This window comes from Chrysemys picta, chromosome 6, assembly GCF_011386835.1.
Source record: "Chrysemys picta bellii isolate R12L10 chromosome 6, ASM1138683v2, whole genome shotgun sequence".
NCBI classification, from domain to species: Eukaryota; Metazoa; Chordata; order Testudines; family Emydidae; genus Chrysemys; species Chrysemys picta.
The window spans coordinates 68,143,922-68,161,168 of NC_088796.1; the positions used below are offsets into that span (position 1 = coordinate 68,143,922).

The 17,247-nt window shown below is 43.8% G+C and overlaps 1 protein-coding gene across 16 annotated transcripts in view; it reads right to left on the reverse strand.

The window, feature by feature from the left end:
- Positions 1 to 11,629, reverse strand: part of PJA2 (praja ring finger ubiquitin ligase 2) — a 193,716-nt gene extending 182,087 nt beyond the window's left edge. For 5 of the 16 annotated variants that reach the window (XR_010588822.1, XM_065550295.1, XM_065550294.1 and 2 more), the window contains exon 1: positions 11,505 to 11,629. Coding sequence is in view for 2 of the 16 variants with exons in the window: in XM_065550286.1 (XP_065406358.1) it covers positions 3,703 to 3,808 (106 nt within the window). In the remaining 14 variants the exon portion in view is untranslated. Of the gene's footprint in view, positions 1 to 307; positions 349 to 371; positions 416 to 3,702; positions 3,843 to 11,483 lie in introns of those variants that run through there. The other 11 variants (XM_065550286.1, XM_065550285.1, XM_065550297.1 and 8 more) reach the window with 9 other exon arrangements.
- Positions 11,630 to 17,247: the final 5,618 nt, after the last annotated feature.

The following is a 17,247-nucleotide window of genomic DNA, read 5'->3' on the forward strand; positions in this document are numbered from 1 at the left end:
TAACACAGCATGTATTTATAGCATCATTTTCTTTTATGAGTCACAAGACAACAGAAAATGCCACTGATACAGTCTTGTTACATCCCCTTCAAGGTAGTAGTACAGGGATCAACATATTCTTCTTCTTTTTTTTAATCTCAGGGAGTTTAGGGGGTAAAATACATTCTGTATACTCTTCACGAATTCTTTGGAGTGCCTTAGGAAATTTCTTCTGTGACCCATCAGTCTGCAATAAGTTTTATCTAGAGAGTCTAAAAATGATATCCTGTCCCATACCTGAAGCTGTTTTTGACATGGGGTGTCTTACCTTGTTCTCTATGGGATTTAAGTGTATTTTCCCCAAGTCTTGACATATGTGTTCCTCTACTTACTATTTCTGTTACAAGACCTCTTTCCGATATAAGCAGAGTTCTTTCTATAACCACAGGAACAAAAAGAAAAATAGTCTTCAGAAGCTGTCTCTCTTTATATGTCTTTGATAGAGGTCAGACAATCTTTTCCCCATGCTCTTTTACCAACTTTTCAAATATTTTCCATAATGATACTCAGAACACCAACACCACCTTTCTACCCAACCAACTGAACCAAGTCTCTTCTACCCACTCCCAAAAAAGACCTACAACAGCCTCCACCACAAGCAGAATTTTTATCCCCAAAAAGAAGTCGCCCACTAAGGATAGTGCCATTGTTATCCATTTCATGTGGAAGGTGCTCAGATACTATAGAGATGTCTGACAGCATAAAAACATACAAGTCCAAAAAGCAGCATCGTGGTGATGCTTGCGGCTGTTAGGTAAAATACACAAAAGCTCAAAAGCTGAGATTGTGAATAGATTACAAATATCTGTCTTGTTGACAGTGACATTGTTACAGCATGCAATATCCCCTGAGAAAACTATCTGGGGCATCTCCTTTCCCTGCTCTCCCCCGAAGAGACCACCGGATGATAGTTTAATCAGAAAGAAGGCTACCTCACAGATTTCCACTGTTAAGTCTGTCCACTGTTCATAAAGACTTTGTCTACAGAGTTAGGTTAACGTAAGGCAGCTTATGTCGATCTAATTATGTCAGTGTACACATACTCCTCGGGATGCACGTGCCCTACTACACCAACATAACCCTTGCACTTCTCGTGGAGGATGTCGGTGTAGCTAGGGCGATGCAGTGTCCATGTAGACACTGCGTTACTTATACTGGCTGTTGGCGGTCATTCTTGTCAATTTCAGGTCTCTATCCTGGAGCCCTGAAATTGATAAGAAAGCCAGGCTGTCACAGAGGTGGGTGGATGGCTCCAGCTAAATCATGGCTGCCCCCGGGCTTACCGCTCTAAGCCGGGCTGCACCCGCCCTGCTCCCCAGAGCCCAGCTGCCTCCTAGCTTTGCGCTGCAGGCTCAGATGCTGCCCGTGCTCCCCATTCAGCTGCTGCTCAGAGGTTCCCAGCTCTCCATAGGTGCTGCCCTCCCCCGCAACTCTCAGCTCCCCACCAGAGCCGTGCTCCCAGTTGTGAGCTCACAGTCTCTCAGCACCCCATGCTGCTCCTCTTAAGTTAACGGGAGCGCTCCTGGTGAGGACGCGCACCACCAACAGAAGGAGGGTAGTGTGGATATGAACCACTGTAATAATTACTGCGGTGGTTGTGAGTTAACCTAACTTAGGTTGATTTGCATTTCTAGTGTAAACATGTCCAAAGCTTTATAGCCTGGTAACCTACATGTAGCATGACCCTTGTTGGGATAGCTTCTACTCTCCTTTTATGGCTTCTGCTGTTTGTTTCATTTAATGAGGTAAGAGGCTATTTGTAGATGGCTGAGAAGCATTTTCCTTTACTTTTGCCGATATTTCATTTGGAACTCTGAAGTACTTAATTCCCCCACAAAGACAAAATATCCAGAAGGAAAAAGTCTCTACTACTCTGTAACCTGGTCTGACAGTTCCCATTCTGACTGAAACAGTTCTTCCATTTTTCAGGATGAATTACTGGTATAAAATAATCAATTTATATTTTTGCTTTTTAAAAAACCCTGTTTATTTTTTAAAATATTTGAAGATGTTGAGTCACAAAAGCTGTATACATGACAAAATATCTGAAAATAAGTACAAACATCTGTGGGTATACATACATAATCAGTGCGATCCAAGCACTTATAACTTTCTTTCAGATCTGCAGATACATACAGAAAAGAACAAATCTAAAAACTGAAACAACCTTGCTTATTTTTGCTGAGTCAATGTTTCATTTGCCATTTCATGCAAACTTGGTGGCGGATCAAGGTGCTATGTAGAAGAACTTTCATGAAAATTGTTTAACTTTCCCTATCAAAAGTTAAACTTTGAAGGGGAAGACCTCCAAAATCAACATCCAATGGGCATAAAAGTCTCTTTATCCTTGAGAATATCTATTTATTTTTCAGAAGTCAGAGCTCAAAATAAAAGTAACCCAGCCATTAAGAGTATAAGACTGCCAATTCCAATAATGCATAATATAATTTTGACTGAGTTACAAGATACAATCACGTGACTGTATGTATAGGTTAATAAAATATTAACAGAGTTCTTAGACTTTGTGTATTTCTTATTGCTACATTTTTCCTTCTGGGTTTATGGGAATTGGAGGTGGTAAGAGGCTGCTGCACAGAGCTTTTCTTAAAACTTGCTACTTTTTCTCATTTGAACTGAACTCATATACTTTGAATTCATATCATTTGATTAAGTCAGACACCTGAGGCCTCAGATAAGGTGTCTAATATCTATCTTAAGTTTCTCACATTTGAACAATCCTCTTAGATGCTAACACTGATTCAGAAGAGTTAATTTTGGCAAGAGAAGATTGAGACATTTCTCCCCATTGTCATGAACATTCATCTTAACACTTCACGTGGCACTCTGGTTCTGCCAGACCTTTGAAGTATGTTAAATTAATTAGTAAAAGATGAGGACATTTTAGCACTTACCATGCCTGTGTTGCTGATATTTAACAAGCTGTGAGTTACCTACACTCGTTTGTTCCCATCCTGTACCTGTGGTTTAGATCTAGAGTTCCAGACCATGTCTTCTAGCTCTACTACAGAGTTTTCTTTTACTTAGCTATGCTAGAATACAACTTGCATGCTGTGTCAGCAGCTACAACTTTTGAGTGCTTTCTTAGAGCATAAAACAAAGCTCTAACCACTAATATCAAGTAACATTTGTTTAGAAATTATTGCTATTAATTGAAAGAAACTGACTAAAAGAATCAGACAAAAACAACCACTCTTACTGCCTAGTCTTCTCTTTGCCAAGGAAAAGTTTCTGGTAGGAGTTGCTCGACTTCACTGCTAAAGGGTCAGCATATGACTGACAGTTCCAATAACTGTCCTTGTATCAGCTGAACAAGGCATTACTGCAAATGTTTCTGGTCATTTCTTTGACAGACAACATACCATATCTGTCAATAAAGTTAAGGCTGTTGGAACCACCAAAAGGAAGAAGATTCAAACAGAATAAAAAGTTCCATCCTTAAGTCATGCTGCTGCACCTTTAGAAAAGGTGAGAAATACCATGGCAAAGCATGAGCCTAGAATGGAATCAGAAGATGTGGAGTTCCCATCCCTACCTCCATCTTTGAGTTGCCTTGTTTTGACATGTTCAAAGTTGTATATGTAATAATTTAAAACTTGTTTCAGGATAACTTAGATTTGTTTCTTTCAAATACGTTTTGCTCACCTACTAACAAAAAGTAGATCCTAAACTGAACTCCAGGAACTGTTTGACTATAATGCTGGAACACAGCAAGTAATAAAGTTGCTGATGTTTGTGCCAATACTGGCATATGGACTGTATTACAGATTTTTTCAGCCCTTAATCTGTTCAGAAAAAGACAGAAGGGTTTTTATTAGTATTCTAATAAATAAATAAAATAGTATATACACATTCCCTATGGTTCTATTTTGTAGCAAACATTACCATTATTCAGAAGTACTGCAATAAAACTTTATTAAAATGTAAATCATATGTTCACAACTCCAATTATCTTGCATTGTAAATAACAATCTACCTATATTATAAACTCTTCAGGATAGAGGCATTGTGACCCAGGAATATCTTTGTGACAACTGGCAGAGGGCCTGAATGGGAAGGTATAGCATTTTATAGGGATCCTCTGTTCAAGTATACACACAATAATTCACCAAAATGTAGCGTATGAAGTACCCCACTGATTATCAATCATTTCTAAATGTATGGATGGCTAATGTTTAAGAAGTTAAGTATCTAAACCAGAAATTATGTTTTTAAGGTATAAAGAACAGGAGTACTTGTGGCACCTTAGAGACTAACATTTATTTGAGCATAAGCTTTCGTGGGCTACAGCCCACTTCATCGGATGCACAGAATGGAATATACAGTAAGAAGATATTTATACATACAGAGAACATGAAAAGGTGGAAATACCCATACCAACTGTAAGAGGCTAATTAATTAAGAGAAGCTATTATCAGCAGGGGAGAAAAACTTTTGAAGTGATAATCAAGATAGCCCATTTCGGACAGTTGACACAAAGGTGTGAGGATACTTTAACATGGGGAAATAGATTCAATTAGTGTAATGACCGAGCCATTCCCAGTCTCTATTCAAACCGAAGTTAATGGTATCTAGTTTGCATATTAATTCAAGTTCAGCAGCTTCTTGTTGGAGTCTGTTTTTGAAGCTTTTCTGTTGCAAAACTGCCACCTTAACGTCTGTCACTGAGTGATTAGAGAGGTTGAAGTGTTCCTTTATAGGTTTCCTATACCTACTGACCGCTATACTTACCTACATGCCTCCAGCTTCCATCCAGGACACACAACACGATCCATTGTCTACAGCCAAAATTTAAGATACAACCGCATTTGTTCCAATCCCTCAGATAGAGACAAACATCTACAAGATCTCTATCAAGCATTCTTAAAACTACAATACCCACCTGCTGAAGTGAAAAAACAGATTGACAGAGCCAGAAGAGTACCCAGAAGTCACCTACTACAGGACAGGACCAACAAAGAAAATAACAGAACGCCACTAGCCGTTCACCTTCAGCCCCCAACTAAAACCTCTCCAGCGCATCATCAAAGATCTACAACCTATCCTGAAAGATGATCCCTCACTCTCACAGATCTTGGGAGACAGACCTGTCTTCGCTTACAGACAGCCCCCCAACCTGAAGCAAATACTCACCAGCAACCACACACCACACAACAAAAACACTAACGCTGGAACCTATCCTTGCAACAAACCCCGCTGCCAACTCTGTCCACATAGCTATTCAAGTGACACCATCAGAGGACCAAATCACATCTGCCACGCCATCAGGGGCTCGTTCACCTGCACATCTACCAATGTGATATATGCCATCATGTGCCAGCAATGCCCCTCTGCCAGGTACATTGGCCAAAACGGACAGTCTCTACGCAAAAGAATAAACGGACAAAAATCTGACATCAGGAATCATAACATTCAAAAACCAGTAGGAGAACACTGCAACTTCTCTAATCACTCAGTGACAGATGTTAAAGTGGCAGTTTTGCAACAGAAAAGCTTCAAAAACAGACTCCAACAAGAAGCTGCTGAACTCGAATTAATATGCAAACTAGATACCATTAACTTTGGTTTGAACAGAGACTGGGAATGGCTCGGTCATTACACTAATTGAATCTATTTCCCCATGTTAAAGTATCCTCACACCTTTGTGTCAACTGTCCGAAATGGGCTATCTTGATTATCACTTCAAAAGTTTTTCTCCCCTGCTGATAATAGCTTCTCTTAATTAATCAGCCTCTTACAGTTGGTATGGGTATTTCCACCTTTTCATGTTCTCTGTATGTATAAATATCTTCTTACTGTATGTTCCATTCTATGCATCCGATGAAGTGGGCTGTAGCCCACGAAAGCTTATGCTCAAATAAATTTGTTAGTCTCTAAGGTGCCACAAGTACTCCTGTTCTTTTTGCTGATACAGACTAACATGGCTGCTACTCTGAAACCTGTTTTTAAGGTATGTATATTAAGGCCAGTCACCTGAAGGTGATAAACATGCTCCATTTAGGTAGGAGGGAAGAGACCCTTCTCGCTCTCTGACTGGTCACATGTGTGATATTGTCTGCTTCACAATGGAGGCCCCTCCACAGACAGAGCAGAACGATAATCAAGAGTTTGTGACATCTTCAAGAGAAAAAACTGCAGGAAACACTAGCGCAGCAGAGGGGTATCCTGTTTACAAGAAAAGACAATGGATTTGGGGGGTATAACTGGAGGTACTGAGGTACACCCTGGATCCTTCACCTAGCATACTGTCAACGTGTTCTGTCTTAAGAAAGGAGGGTCACAGCTAACTTAGCTAGAACATAAGAATGACCATATTGTGTCAGACCAATGATCTATCTAGCTCAATATCTTGTCTTCCAACAGTGCCCAAAATGCCAGGTGCTTCAGAGGGAATGAACAGGACAGATAATTATCAAGTGGTCCATCGCCTGTAACCAATTCCCAGCTTCTGGCAAACAGAGGCTAGGGACACTTCAGAGCATGGTTTTGCTCTGAAAATGCTACAAAGACTTTGGGTGAACTAATCTTCATTAGACAGGAGAATATCTTGTTAATTAAGTCCAGGCGCTAGAATGTGTATTATGTTTTTTATTTTACAAGTAACCACTTGTTTCCAAATTTTTTATTTGGTACTTCTCAAATCTCTGTATGTTGTCAAATACTTTTCTTCACTATAGACACCTGTAAAAATGTAACTGCTGTGTGTTAAATGGAGTGGTGATCTGAGGTGTAGCTGGTAAACTGAGGCGTACCATTCCTTTGGGAACAGTGAATCTCTGAACTCTAAGTGTCCAGTGAACCAGCGGCTGGACAATCCAAGGGGAAGCTCAGAAGGTTCAGATGCTGGAGCGTGCCTACTGCTAACCTGCAGACGGATAACAGAGCCTGCATAAACTAAGAGAGGAGTGCATGTGCTGCCCGCTGTCAGTGAAGTGAAGGTGCTGACACTCTGCAGGCACAGACACGGCTTCCTCATGCTAAAGGCAGATGATAGTGAGGTACCTCACAATTCTGAGTACTGCTAGGAAGCATCACAGACAGTCTGTTATATGTTTATACTGTGCTTAGCACAATGGAGTCCTGGCCTCTAGGCCCTATCACAGTACAAAACAAAAGTAGTAATAATATTAATTTCTTTCAATACTATGCCAGGCCAAAGCAAAAGGGGCAAAGACTCACCAAAAACCACCCTCCCACCCCCACCCCCAAAAAGACCCACAAGTCAATGAGTACTTTTGATTCCATGCAAAATAGTGTATTTATAAAAAGCGATGATGGTGCCAGCCTGAACTGTTGCTACTAATACCCATCAGAGCATTCTCTGAGTTAACCCAGTACACTAGATCAAACACTTTTCAGTTAATATACTGAATTCTTTTTATGGGAAAATTTAAAAAAAAACAGGTCCTTTTCATGGGAAAACTACACAACTGACCGAGCACGATAAAACTGAGTAAAAAATGTGCTTTGTTCTGATGTTGATTTGATTTGCAAAATAATGATAAATACTTTCTTCACTGAACTGTTTATGCACTGAATTAGCAAAATAGATGAAAATCAATACCTGTGAAAGAGCTCTATTTAATATAATGTTAAGCTTGACATTTTAAGTCAAGAAATTTAAAAGTTATGTTTCCTACAGCAACAATAAGTTGGCCACATTGCACATGTGTAGTCATCTCTATCACTTGTACACTATTTGCATTTGCCTTATTATCTCTGCAATATGTCTACAGTAAACAATTCACTTTCTTGATTCATGTGTGTTGATTTTTAAACATTTACCTTGCATTAACAGTTTTAGGGAAAATAAATTCTATAGAATCACTGATTCAAATATATACTTGTATAATCAAGTAACCAAAATGGTTTATATCTGGTGTACTGCATCACAGATACATAAATATTTACACAGCTTATTTTTAAACCATTTTTTCAATCATGTCACTAGTCTTAAATGAACATCAAATCCATGAAGTACAGAAGTTTTAAAAAGCCATCAGAGCACAAAAATAAATCTAAAAGTTCTCTTTACTGCTGCACCATATCCTCCCCCCCTTCCCCCCCCAAGATGGTCAAACATAATTTTATCAAATGTAACAAAAGAAATTCACATTCAGCACAATTTCAGCCCCAAATGTAGCACAGTTTAGGGGGATAAGTGTATATAACACAGTTCAAGATTCATACCAGAAAACTGGTGTCTCTGCAGAGACATTAAAAACAGAGCAGCACCTTAAACCCACACAAGTCGGTAAGCCTGAGAGACCTGGCTCCTCTGTGAACTATATAGTATCACATAGATGACGCTGTTTAGTTTTCAATTTAGAATTTTTTTAAACATTGTTTTCATCCTTTGAATATGCAGAGATTGTGCAATATATGTGTATTTACATGAATGTATAACTCATGTCTGTGAAAGCACTGTCAGTGGTATCTGGTCTGATATTATGAAAGCGTTCAAAATGTTCTTTATTTTAAAATATCTTTAATTCAACTATAATTAAGTCACTTGGGGTATGTCTATACTGCAAAGAAAAACCCACGGCTGGCCTGTGCCAGCCAACTCAGGCTCGGGGGGTTCGGTCCATGGGGCTGTTTCACTGCTGTGCAAACTTCCAGTCTTAGGCTAGAACTCAGGCTCTAGGGCCCTGAGAGGGTCCTAGTGCTCGGGCTGGATCCACCCTGCAAGATCCTAGAGCCTGAGCCCAGAAGTCTACAAAAAATTCACACCCCTGAGAGACATAGTTAAGTCAACCTATGCCTCAATACAGACATTACCGCCTGGATCTACTAGAGCAATGGTTTTCAACCTGTGGTCTGCAGATCCCTGGGGGCCCGTAGACTACGTCTAAACGGTCTGCAAAAGGTTGACATTACCATAGAACACTGATTTTCAAACTGTGATCCGCAAACTATGTATAAGTTTCCAAAGGGGGCTACACCTCCATTCGAAATTTTTTAGGAGTCTGCAGATGAAAAAAGGTTGAAAACCACGGTACTAAAGCTATGAAAAAAAACCTTCAATTGCTGTAGCAATTGCCCCCTGGGACAGGCCATGGCACGGAGCTGCTGGGCCCAACTGCCCCGGGATCCTCCCGAGCCAGCCGCACTACGCTATGTAGCAATTGTCCCACTTAGCGCTTATAGCACAGACCACGGGTGGCCAAACTTATTGACACTCCGAGCTGCATATGACAATCTTCAGAGGTTTGAGAGCCAGGGCATGCCTGCCAGGGCATCAGGAGCCCCAGCAGGTGCACCCCACGGGACTGAAGCCCCAAGAACGCCCTCCCCATTTGGCAGAAGCACCTACTCCACCACCCCACTGCAAAGCAGAGGTCTCAAGCTCTACACACACACGCACACACACACACACTCTGGTAGGTGGAGAATTGGGCAGGGCATGGGGGGCTCTGTGAGCTGCACTTTAACGGTAAAAGATCTGTATGTGGCTCGCAAGCCACAGCCTGGCCACCCCTGGCATAGACATAGCCTATGTATATATAGACTGTTATCATAAGAATATAAAAATGGCCCTACTGGGTCAGATCAATGGTCCATCTAGCCAGTATCCTGTCTTCCAACAATGGCCAATACCACGTGCTTCACAGGGAATGAACAGAACAGGTAATCATCAAGTGATCCATCCCCTGTCACCCATTCCTGCCTTCTGGCAAACAGAGGCTAGGGACACTTCAGAGCATGGTTTTGCATCCCTGCCCATCCTGGCTAACAGCCATTGATAGACCCATCCTCTATTCACTTATCTAGTTCTTTTTTTAACCCTGTTATAGTCTTGGCCTTCACACAACATCCTCAGGCAAACAGTTCCACTGGTTGACTATGCGTTGTGTGAAGAAATACTTCCTTTTGTTTTAAACCTGCTGCCTCTTAATTTCATTTGGTGACCCCTAGTTCTTGTATTATTAAGAAGAGTAAATAACACTTCCTTGTTTACTTTCTCCACATCAATTATGATTTTATAGATTTCTACGATATCTCCCCCGCCTTAGCTGTTTCTTTTCTAAGCTGGAGCATCCAAGTTTTATTAATCTCTCTTCATATGGAAGTTGTTCCATACCCCTAATCCCTTCCATTGCCCTTTTCTGTACCTTTTCCAATTCCAATACATCTTTTTTCAGATGGGGTGACCACATCAGCACACAGTATTCAACATGTGGGCATACCATGGATTTATATAGAAGCAATAAGCCTTCACATTTATGAATGTGCTTCTACTTATGGCCCCAATCCTGCAGATGCCCAGGTATACTCAATGTGCGGAAGGAACTGGATGAACTCAAAGCCCCTTCTAGCCCTATATGTCTATAGCCTTATATTTAACATTACTTGCATGAGCAGCCCCATTTGATTAAATGACAGGTTTCAGAGTAGCAGCCGTGTTAGTCTGTATCTGCAAAAAGAAGAACAGGAGTACTTGTGGCACCTTAGAGACTGACAAATTTATTAGAGCATAAGCTTTCGTGGACTACAGCCCACATCCGAAGAAGTGGGCTGTAGTCCACGAAAGCTTATGCTCTAATAAATTTGTTAGTCTCTAAGGTGCCACAAGTACTCCTGTTCTTCTTCATTTGATTAAAGTGACTCTTCACACACCTGAAGTTATGCACACACTCAGGAAAGGGTTTGTAGCATGGAGGCCCAGATGTGTTCACTGACTGTGGCCAGGACATCACAACCCAGTGCCCCCCAGTGCTTAATTGGTAATGAAAAAGGTGCTGGGACTCAAGTAAATTTTTTTTTACGTTTAACACTGATGCAGCAAGCCCAGAGGTGCCAGGGCTATGACCTGCCAAGCCTCCAGCTTCCAGGACTCCGACTTGGCACACATTAAATATTGAGCCCACCCCCATGTACCCTGCTCCCCACCACCCTCCCAGGTGCCCCCCTCACACCTATTTCCCACTGTATGGGCCACACCTGCCCCGGTGGCTACCACATCACCCAGGTACCCCACCCCTACTGCCTGGACCATGCACAGCCCCACCCCGCAGCCCCTCCTACGCCCTCGCGCCTCCTGGTCCCTGCTGCCAGCCGCGCTGGCCGATCCCCCGCCTGGGCCTGCACAAGCCTGGCCAGACGTGCGGTCGAGACCCGCCATCAAGCCCAGGAGAGGCGGCCCGTCCCGAGGGGGCGGTTCCGGCCCAGGCGCTCCCCTTAGGCCGGGCTGCGCCGCTCCTGCCCCGCACCGGGCACCCGGGCAAAGGAGTCAGACCCCCGGGGAAACCAGGAAGGGCCGGGTCGCTCCCGCGACAGCCCGGGGGCCGGGGCTCCCCCTGTGACAGGCCGCGGCACGGAGCCGCTGGGCCCAACCGCCCCGGGATCCTCCCGAGCCAGCCACGCTACCGCGCAGCGGGGGCCGCTCCCCCGAGCCCGCCGTCCGGTCCGGGCCCTGCACTCACCCCTCCCCGGTCCTGACTTACCCGCCTCCTCCAGGCCGGGCCCCGGCACCAAAGCCTGGGCCCCCACACGGCCTCAACGAGAGCCAGCCAGGCCAATCCCGTCCCGCTACACCGCCAGAGCCGGCCAATCCCGGCCCGCACTGCGGAGACACCAGCCAATCCTTGCAGAGAGGGGGCGAGGATTGGAACCCATGGGCCCGCCCCGCTGCTGCCTGCTGTAGGGTTCAAGGGAGGGAGCTAAGCTACACATACAACTAGAGCTCTCTCTACAGTCACACGCGTCCACCCAGAGCCACCCTCATCCCAAGAGCCACACACACACACACAGAGCTACACTCCATCCCAAAGACACACACAGAGCTAAATACATTCCTCCCTATACCCACTCAGAGCCACCGCCACAACACAGTTACACTCTACCCTAGAGATACACACAAAGCTACCTCCTTCCCTAGAGCCACAGATATAAAAACATAAGAACGGCCATACTGGGTCAGACCAAAGATCCATCAAGCCTCTGTCAGTGCCCAATGGCGTTGCCCCAAAGGGAATGAACAAACAGGTTATCATCAAGTGATCTGTGCCATGTCACCCAATCCCAGCCTCTGGCAAACAGAGGCTAGGGATACCATTCCTGCTCATCCTGGCTAATAGCCATTGATGGACCTATCTTCCATGACTCCATCTAGCTCTCTTTTGAACCCCATTATGGCCTTCACAACACCCTCTGGGAAGAAATTCCACAGGTTGACAGTGTGTTGCATGAAAAAATACTTTCTTGTGTTTGTTTTAAACCTGCTACCTATTAATTTCATTTGGTGGCCCCTTGTTCTTGTATTATGAGAAGGAGTAAATAACACTTCCTTATTTACTTTCTCTATACCACTCATGATTTTATAGACCTCTACCATATCCCCCCTTTTCCTAGCTGAAAAGAGCCAATCTTATTAATCTCTCCTCATATGGAAGCCGTTCTATACCCCTAATCATTTTCATTGCCCTTTTCTGAACCTTTTCCAATTCCAATATATCTTTTTTGAGATGGGGCAATCACATCTGCATGCAGTATTCAAGGTCTGGGCATACCATGGATTTATATAGAGGCAATATGGTATTTTCTGTCTTATTATCTATCCCTTTCTTGATGATTCCCAACATTCTGTTCGCTTTTTTGACTGCCGCTGCACATTGAGTGGATGTTTTCAGAGAACTATCCACAATGACTCCAAGATCTCTTTCTTAAGTGGTAACAGCTAATTTAGACCCCATCATTGTATATGTATAGTTAAGATTATGTTTTCCAATGTGCATTACTTTGCATTTATCAATATTAAATTTCATCTGCGATTTTGTTGTGCAGTCATCCAGTTTTGTGAGACCCTTTTGTAGCTCTTCGCAGTCTGCCTGGGACTTAACTATCTTGAGTAGTTTTGTAGCATCTGCAAATTTTGCCACCTCACAGTTTACCCCTTTTTCCAGATTGTTTATGAATATGTTAAATAGGACTGGGCCCAGTACAGATCCCTGGGGGACACCACTATTTACCTCTCTCCATTCTGAAAACTGACCATTTATTCCTACCCTTTGTTTCCTATCTTTTAACCAGTTACCAATCCATGAGAGGACCTTCCCGCTTATCCCATGACTGCTTATTTTGCTTAAGAACCTTTGGTGAGGGACCCTGTCAAAGGTGTTCTGAAAACCTAAATACACTATGTCCACTGGATCTCCTTTGTCCGCATGCTTGTTGACCCCCTCAAAGAATTCTAGTAGATTGGTGAGGCATGATTTCCCTTTACAAAAACCATGTTGACTATTTCCCAACAAGTTATGTTCATCAACGTGTCTGACAATTTTGTTCTTTACGATAGTTTCAACCAATTTGCCCGGTACTGAAATGAGGCTTACTGGCATGTAGTTGCCAGGGTCATCTCTGGAGCCCTTTTTAAAAATTGGCATCACATTAGCTATCCTCCACTCATTTGGTACAGAAGCTGATTTAAATGATAGGTTACAGATGACAGTTAGTAGTCCTGCAATTTCACATTTGAGTTCCTTCAGAACTCTTGGGTGAATACCATCAGGTCCTGGAGACTTATTACTGTTTAGTTTATCAATTTGTTCCAAAACCTCCTCTAATGACACCTCAATTTGGGACAGTCACCCAAAAAGAATGGCTCAGGTTTGGGAATCTCCCTCACATCCTCAACAGTGAAGACCGATGCAAAGAATTCATTTAGTCTCTCCGCAATGGCCTTATCATCTTTGAGTGCTGCTTTAGCATCTCGATCATCCAGTGGCCCCATTGGTTGTTTAGCAGGCTTTCTGCTTTTGATGTATTTAAAAAAAAATTGCTATTACTTTTGGAGTCTTTGGCTAGCTGTTCTTCAAATTCTTTTTTGGTCGTTCTAATTATATTTTTACACTTAATTTGCCAGTTTATGCTCCTTTCTATTTTCCTCATTAGGATTTATCTTCCACTTTTTAAAGGATGCCCTTTTGCCTCTCACTGCTTCTTTTACTTTGTTGTTTAACCACGGTGGCTCTTTTTTGGTTCTCTTACTATGTTTTTTAAATTGGGGTATATATTTAAGTTGAGCCTCTATTATGGTGTCTTTAAAAAGTTTCCATGCAGTTTGCAGAGATTTCACTTTTGGTACTGTACCTTTTAATTTCTGTTTCACTAACCTCCTCATTTTTGTGTAGTTCCCCTTTCTGAAATTAAATGCTACAGTGTTGGGCCGCTGTGGAGTTTTCCCCGCCACAGGGATGTTAAATTTAATTATATTATGGTCACTATTACCAAGTGGTCCAGCTATATTCACCTCTTCGACCTGATCCTGTGCTCCACATAGGACTAAATCAAGAATTGCCTCTCCTCTTGTGGGTTCCAGGACTAGCTGCTCCAAGAAGCAGTCATTTAAGGTGTCAAGAAACTTTATCTCAGCATCCCTTCCTGAGGTGATATGTACCCAGTCAATATGGGGATAGTTGAAATCCACCATTATTATTATTGAGCTTTTTATTTTAATAGAGCTACACTTCTCACTAGAGACACACAGGGAGCTGCACTTCTCCCCCAGCGCTATGCACTCACAAAGAACTACATCCCTCCTTAGAACCTCTCTCACACAGAGGCCTGATCTACACTAAGAAGTAAGGTCAATATATTTACATCGCTCAAGGGTGTGAAACATCCATGTCCCTGAGCGACGCAATTAAACCTGCCTAACCCTCTGGTGTAGACAGCACTAGGTCAATGGGAGAATTCTCCCGTCAACTTAGCTGCCACCTCTCATGGAGGTGGATTACCTATACCAATGGGAGAAGTCTTCCTGAGTGTCAGCATAGGTAGCGTCTTCACCAAAGCGCTACAGCAATGCAGCAATGGAGCTGTGCCGTTGCAGCCTTTTAAGTATAGAAAAACCCAGAGCTACCCATCTCCCCAGAGCCACAAAGATAGAGCTACACACAAGGAGAGATCTACTCCCCTTCCTAGAGTTTTTCTCACGCACACACAAAGCTACACCCCTCCCTAGAGCCACACACATGCAGTTACAACACTCCTTAGAACCACACACACACAGCTACACACTCTCTAGAGCAACATGCACAAACAGAGCTACTACACTCCTCCCCCAGAGCTATGCACCAGAGATACACCCCTGTGTAGAACCATACACATACAACCATACACATACATCCCTAGCCCCAGCCCAGAGCCCTCACCCGTCCTGCACCCCAAGCCCCTGCCTCAACCTGCAATCTCCTCCTGCACTCCAAATCCCTTGGCCCCACCCCCCAGCCTGGAGCCCCCTCTTGCACCCCAAACTCCTCATCCCCAGCCCCAACCCAGGGCCCAATGCTCAGCCAGAGCCTTCACCCCCTCCCACACCCCAACTCCCTGCCCCAGCCCAAAGTCCCCTCCTGCACCCTGAACCCCTCATTTCTGGCCCCACCCCAGAGCCCACACCCCCAGTTAGAGCCCTCACCCCAACCCCCTGCCCCAGCCAAGTGAAAGTGAGTGAGGGTGGGGGACAGCAAGCCATCGAGGGAGGGGGAATGTAGTGAGTAGGGGACAGGGCCTCGGGGAAGGGGTGGGGCAGGAGTGGGGCCTCGGGAAAGAGGCGGGGCTAGGGTATTCGGTTTTGTGCAACTAGGAAGTTGGCAACCCTATGGGGAGAGACAGGCAGAGAGGCACTCCTTACAGCTCTAACCAGGGAGTTGCATCTACCTCTGACAGACACCTGAGGTTTCTGTCTCTTTTATCGTTTACCAGTTCTGTCTCTTTTACAGTTTACAGTTCACTGTATAGCCCAGGGGTCGGCAATGTTCAGCACGTGGCTCGCCAGGGTAAGCACCCTAGCGGGTCGGGCCAGTTTATTTACCTGCTGACGCGGCAGGTTCAGCTGATCGCGGCCCCCACTGGTCGCGGTTTGCCGTCCCGGGCCAATGGGGGCGGCGGGAAGCCGCGGCCAGCACATCCCTCAGCCCGTGCCGCTTCCCGCCGCTCCCATTGGCCCGGGACGGCGAACCGCGGCCAGTAGGAGCCGCGATCGGCCGAACCTGCCGCGTCAGCAGGTAAATAAAACTGGCCCGGCCCACCAGGGTGCTTACCCTGGCGAGCCGCGTGCCGAACATTGCCGACCCCTGGTATAGCCTGTCATCTGGTACCACTGAGAACAGTCTAGATCCATCCTCTTTGGAACTCCCTTTCAGGTAGTTGAAAAGAGCTATCAAATCCCCCCCCTCGTTCTTCTCTTCTGCAGACTAAACAGTCCCAGTTCCCTCAGCCTCTCCTCATAAGTCATGTGCTCCAGCCACCTACATGAGTTAGAAGTCTGCACATGGTCCATGTGTAGGCTTGTAGCACCCTAGTCACTGAGGTTGCTGCAACACAGAGAAGGCTATAGACTAAACTGGAGTCAATCAGCCTGTTACTGATGCGGTTTAGTGACACTTGGTGGCAACTGTTGGGCTAATGAAGTAATTATCTTAGTAATGTGGAAGATATATAATGGGAGGAACAGGAAGTAAGAGGAGTTTAGAGAGTGAGCTGGGTGGAGGAGTGACAAGTTCCTCTTTCTGCATATCTATATGATGTCTTGCAAATTTGGTAACTGAGGATTAAAGATATATGTGGTAAAAAAGAAACAGGCTATGTGTGTTTGTGACTAGGAAACCATGAAAACAGGCTAGGCAGTACTGCTCACAGTATTCCCTGTGACTCTCCCCAGATAGTTTCTTGCATTTCTTGTGCTTAAGGCCTGCTATAGATGTGTCTGTTTTTGTTTTGTTTTTTGTTTTTGTTTTTGTTTTTTCCCTCTAAATACAACATATCTGGAGGACACAATCAACTTTTTCAGTCTCAATTCTAAAAACCCTGTTAAAAATAATTAATTACTTTTTAATCTCTTCCCCTTGTTGCAGTTACTGCTGTATCTCTTAACCTGTTAATCCCAGGCATGCAACACTGGCCTTTAAAAATGAATGGAAAAGATCCTAAATTAAGGTTATGATAACCACTAAAATGGGGAAGACAGAGTTTGTTGTCATCTTTAGAACACTCACGTGTGAGGCTACAAATGATAGTGCAATTCAGATTTTTTCCTTACCTAAAATAAATTGGGGATATTCTATATCCAATAAGCACAACTAAGAAAATTCATGTTTTCGCTAATTAATTGTGAGCATAAGCCCTAAACCTGAAATGACCTAGGACTAGTTCTTAAACATATATAAAAAATTCTTTTGTCATTAGTTT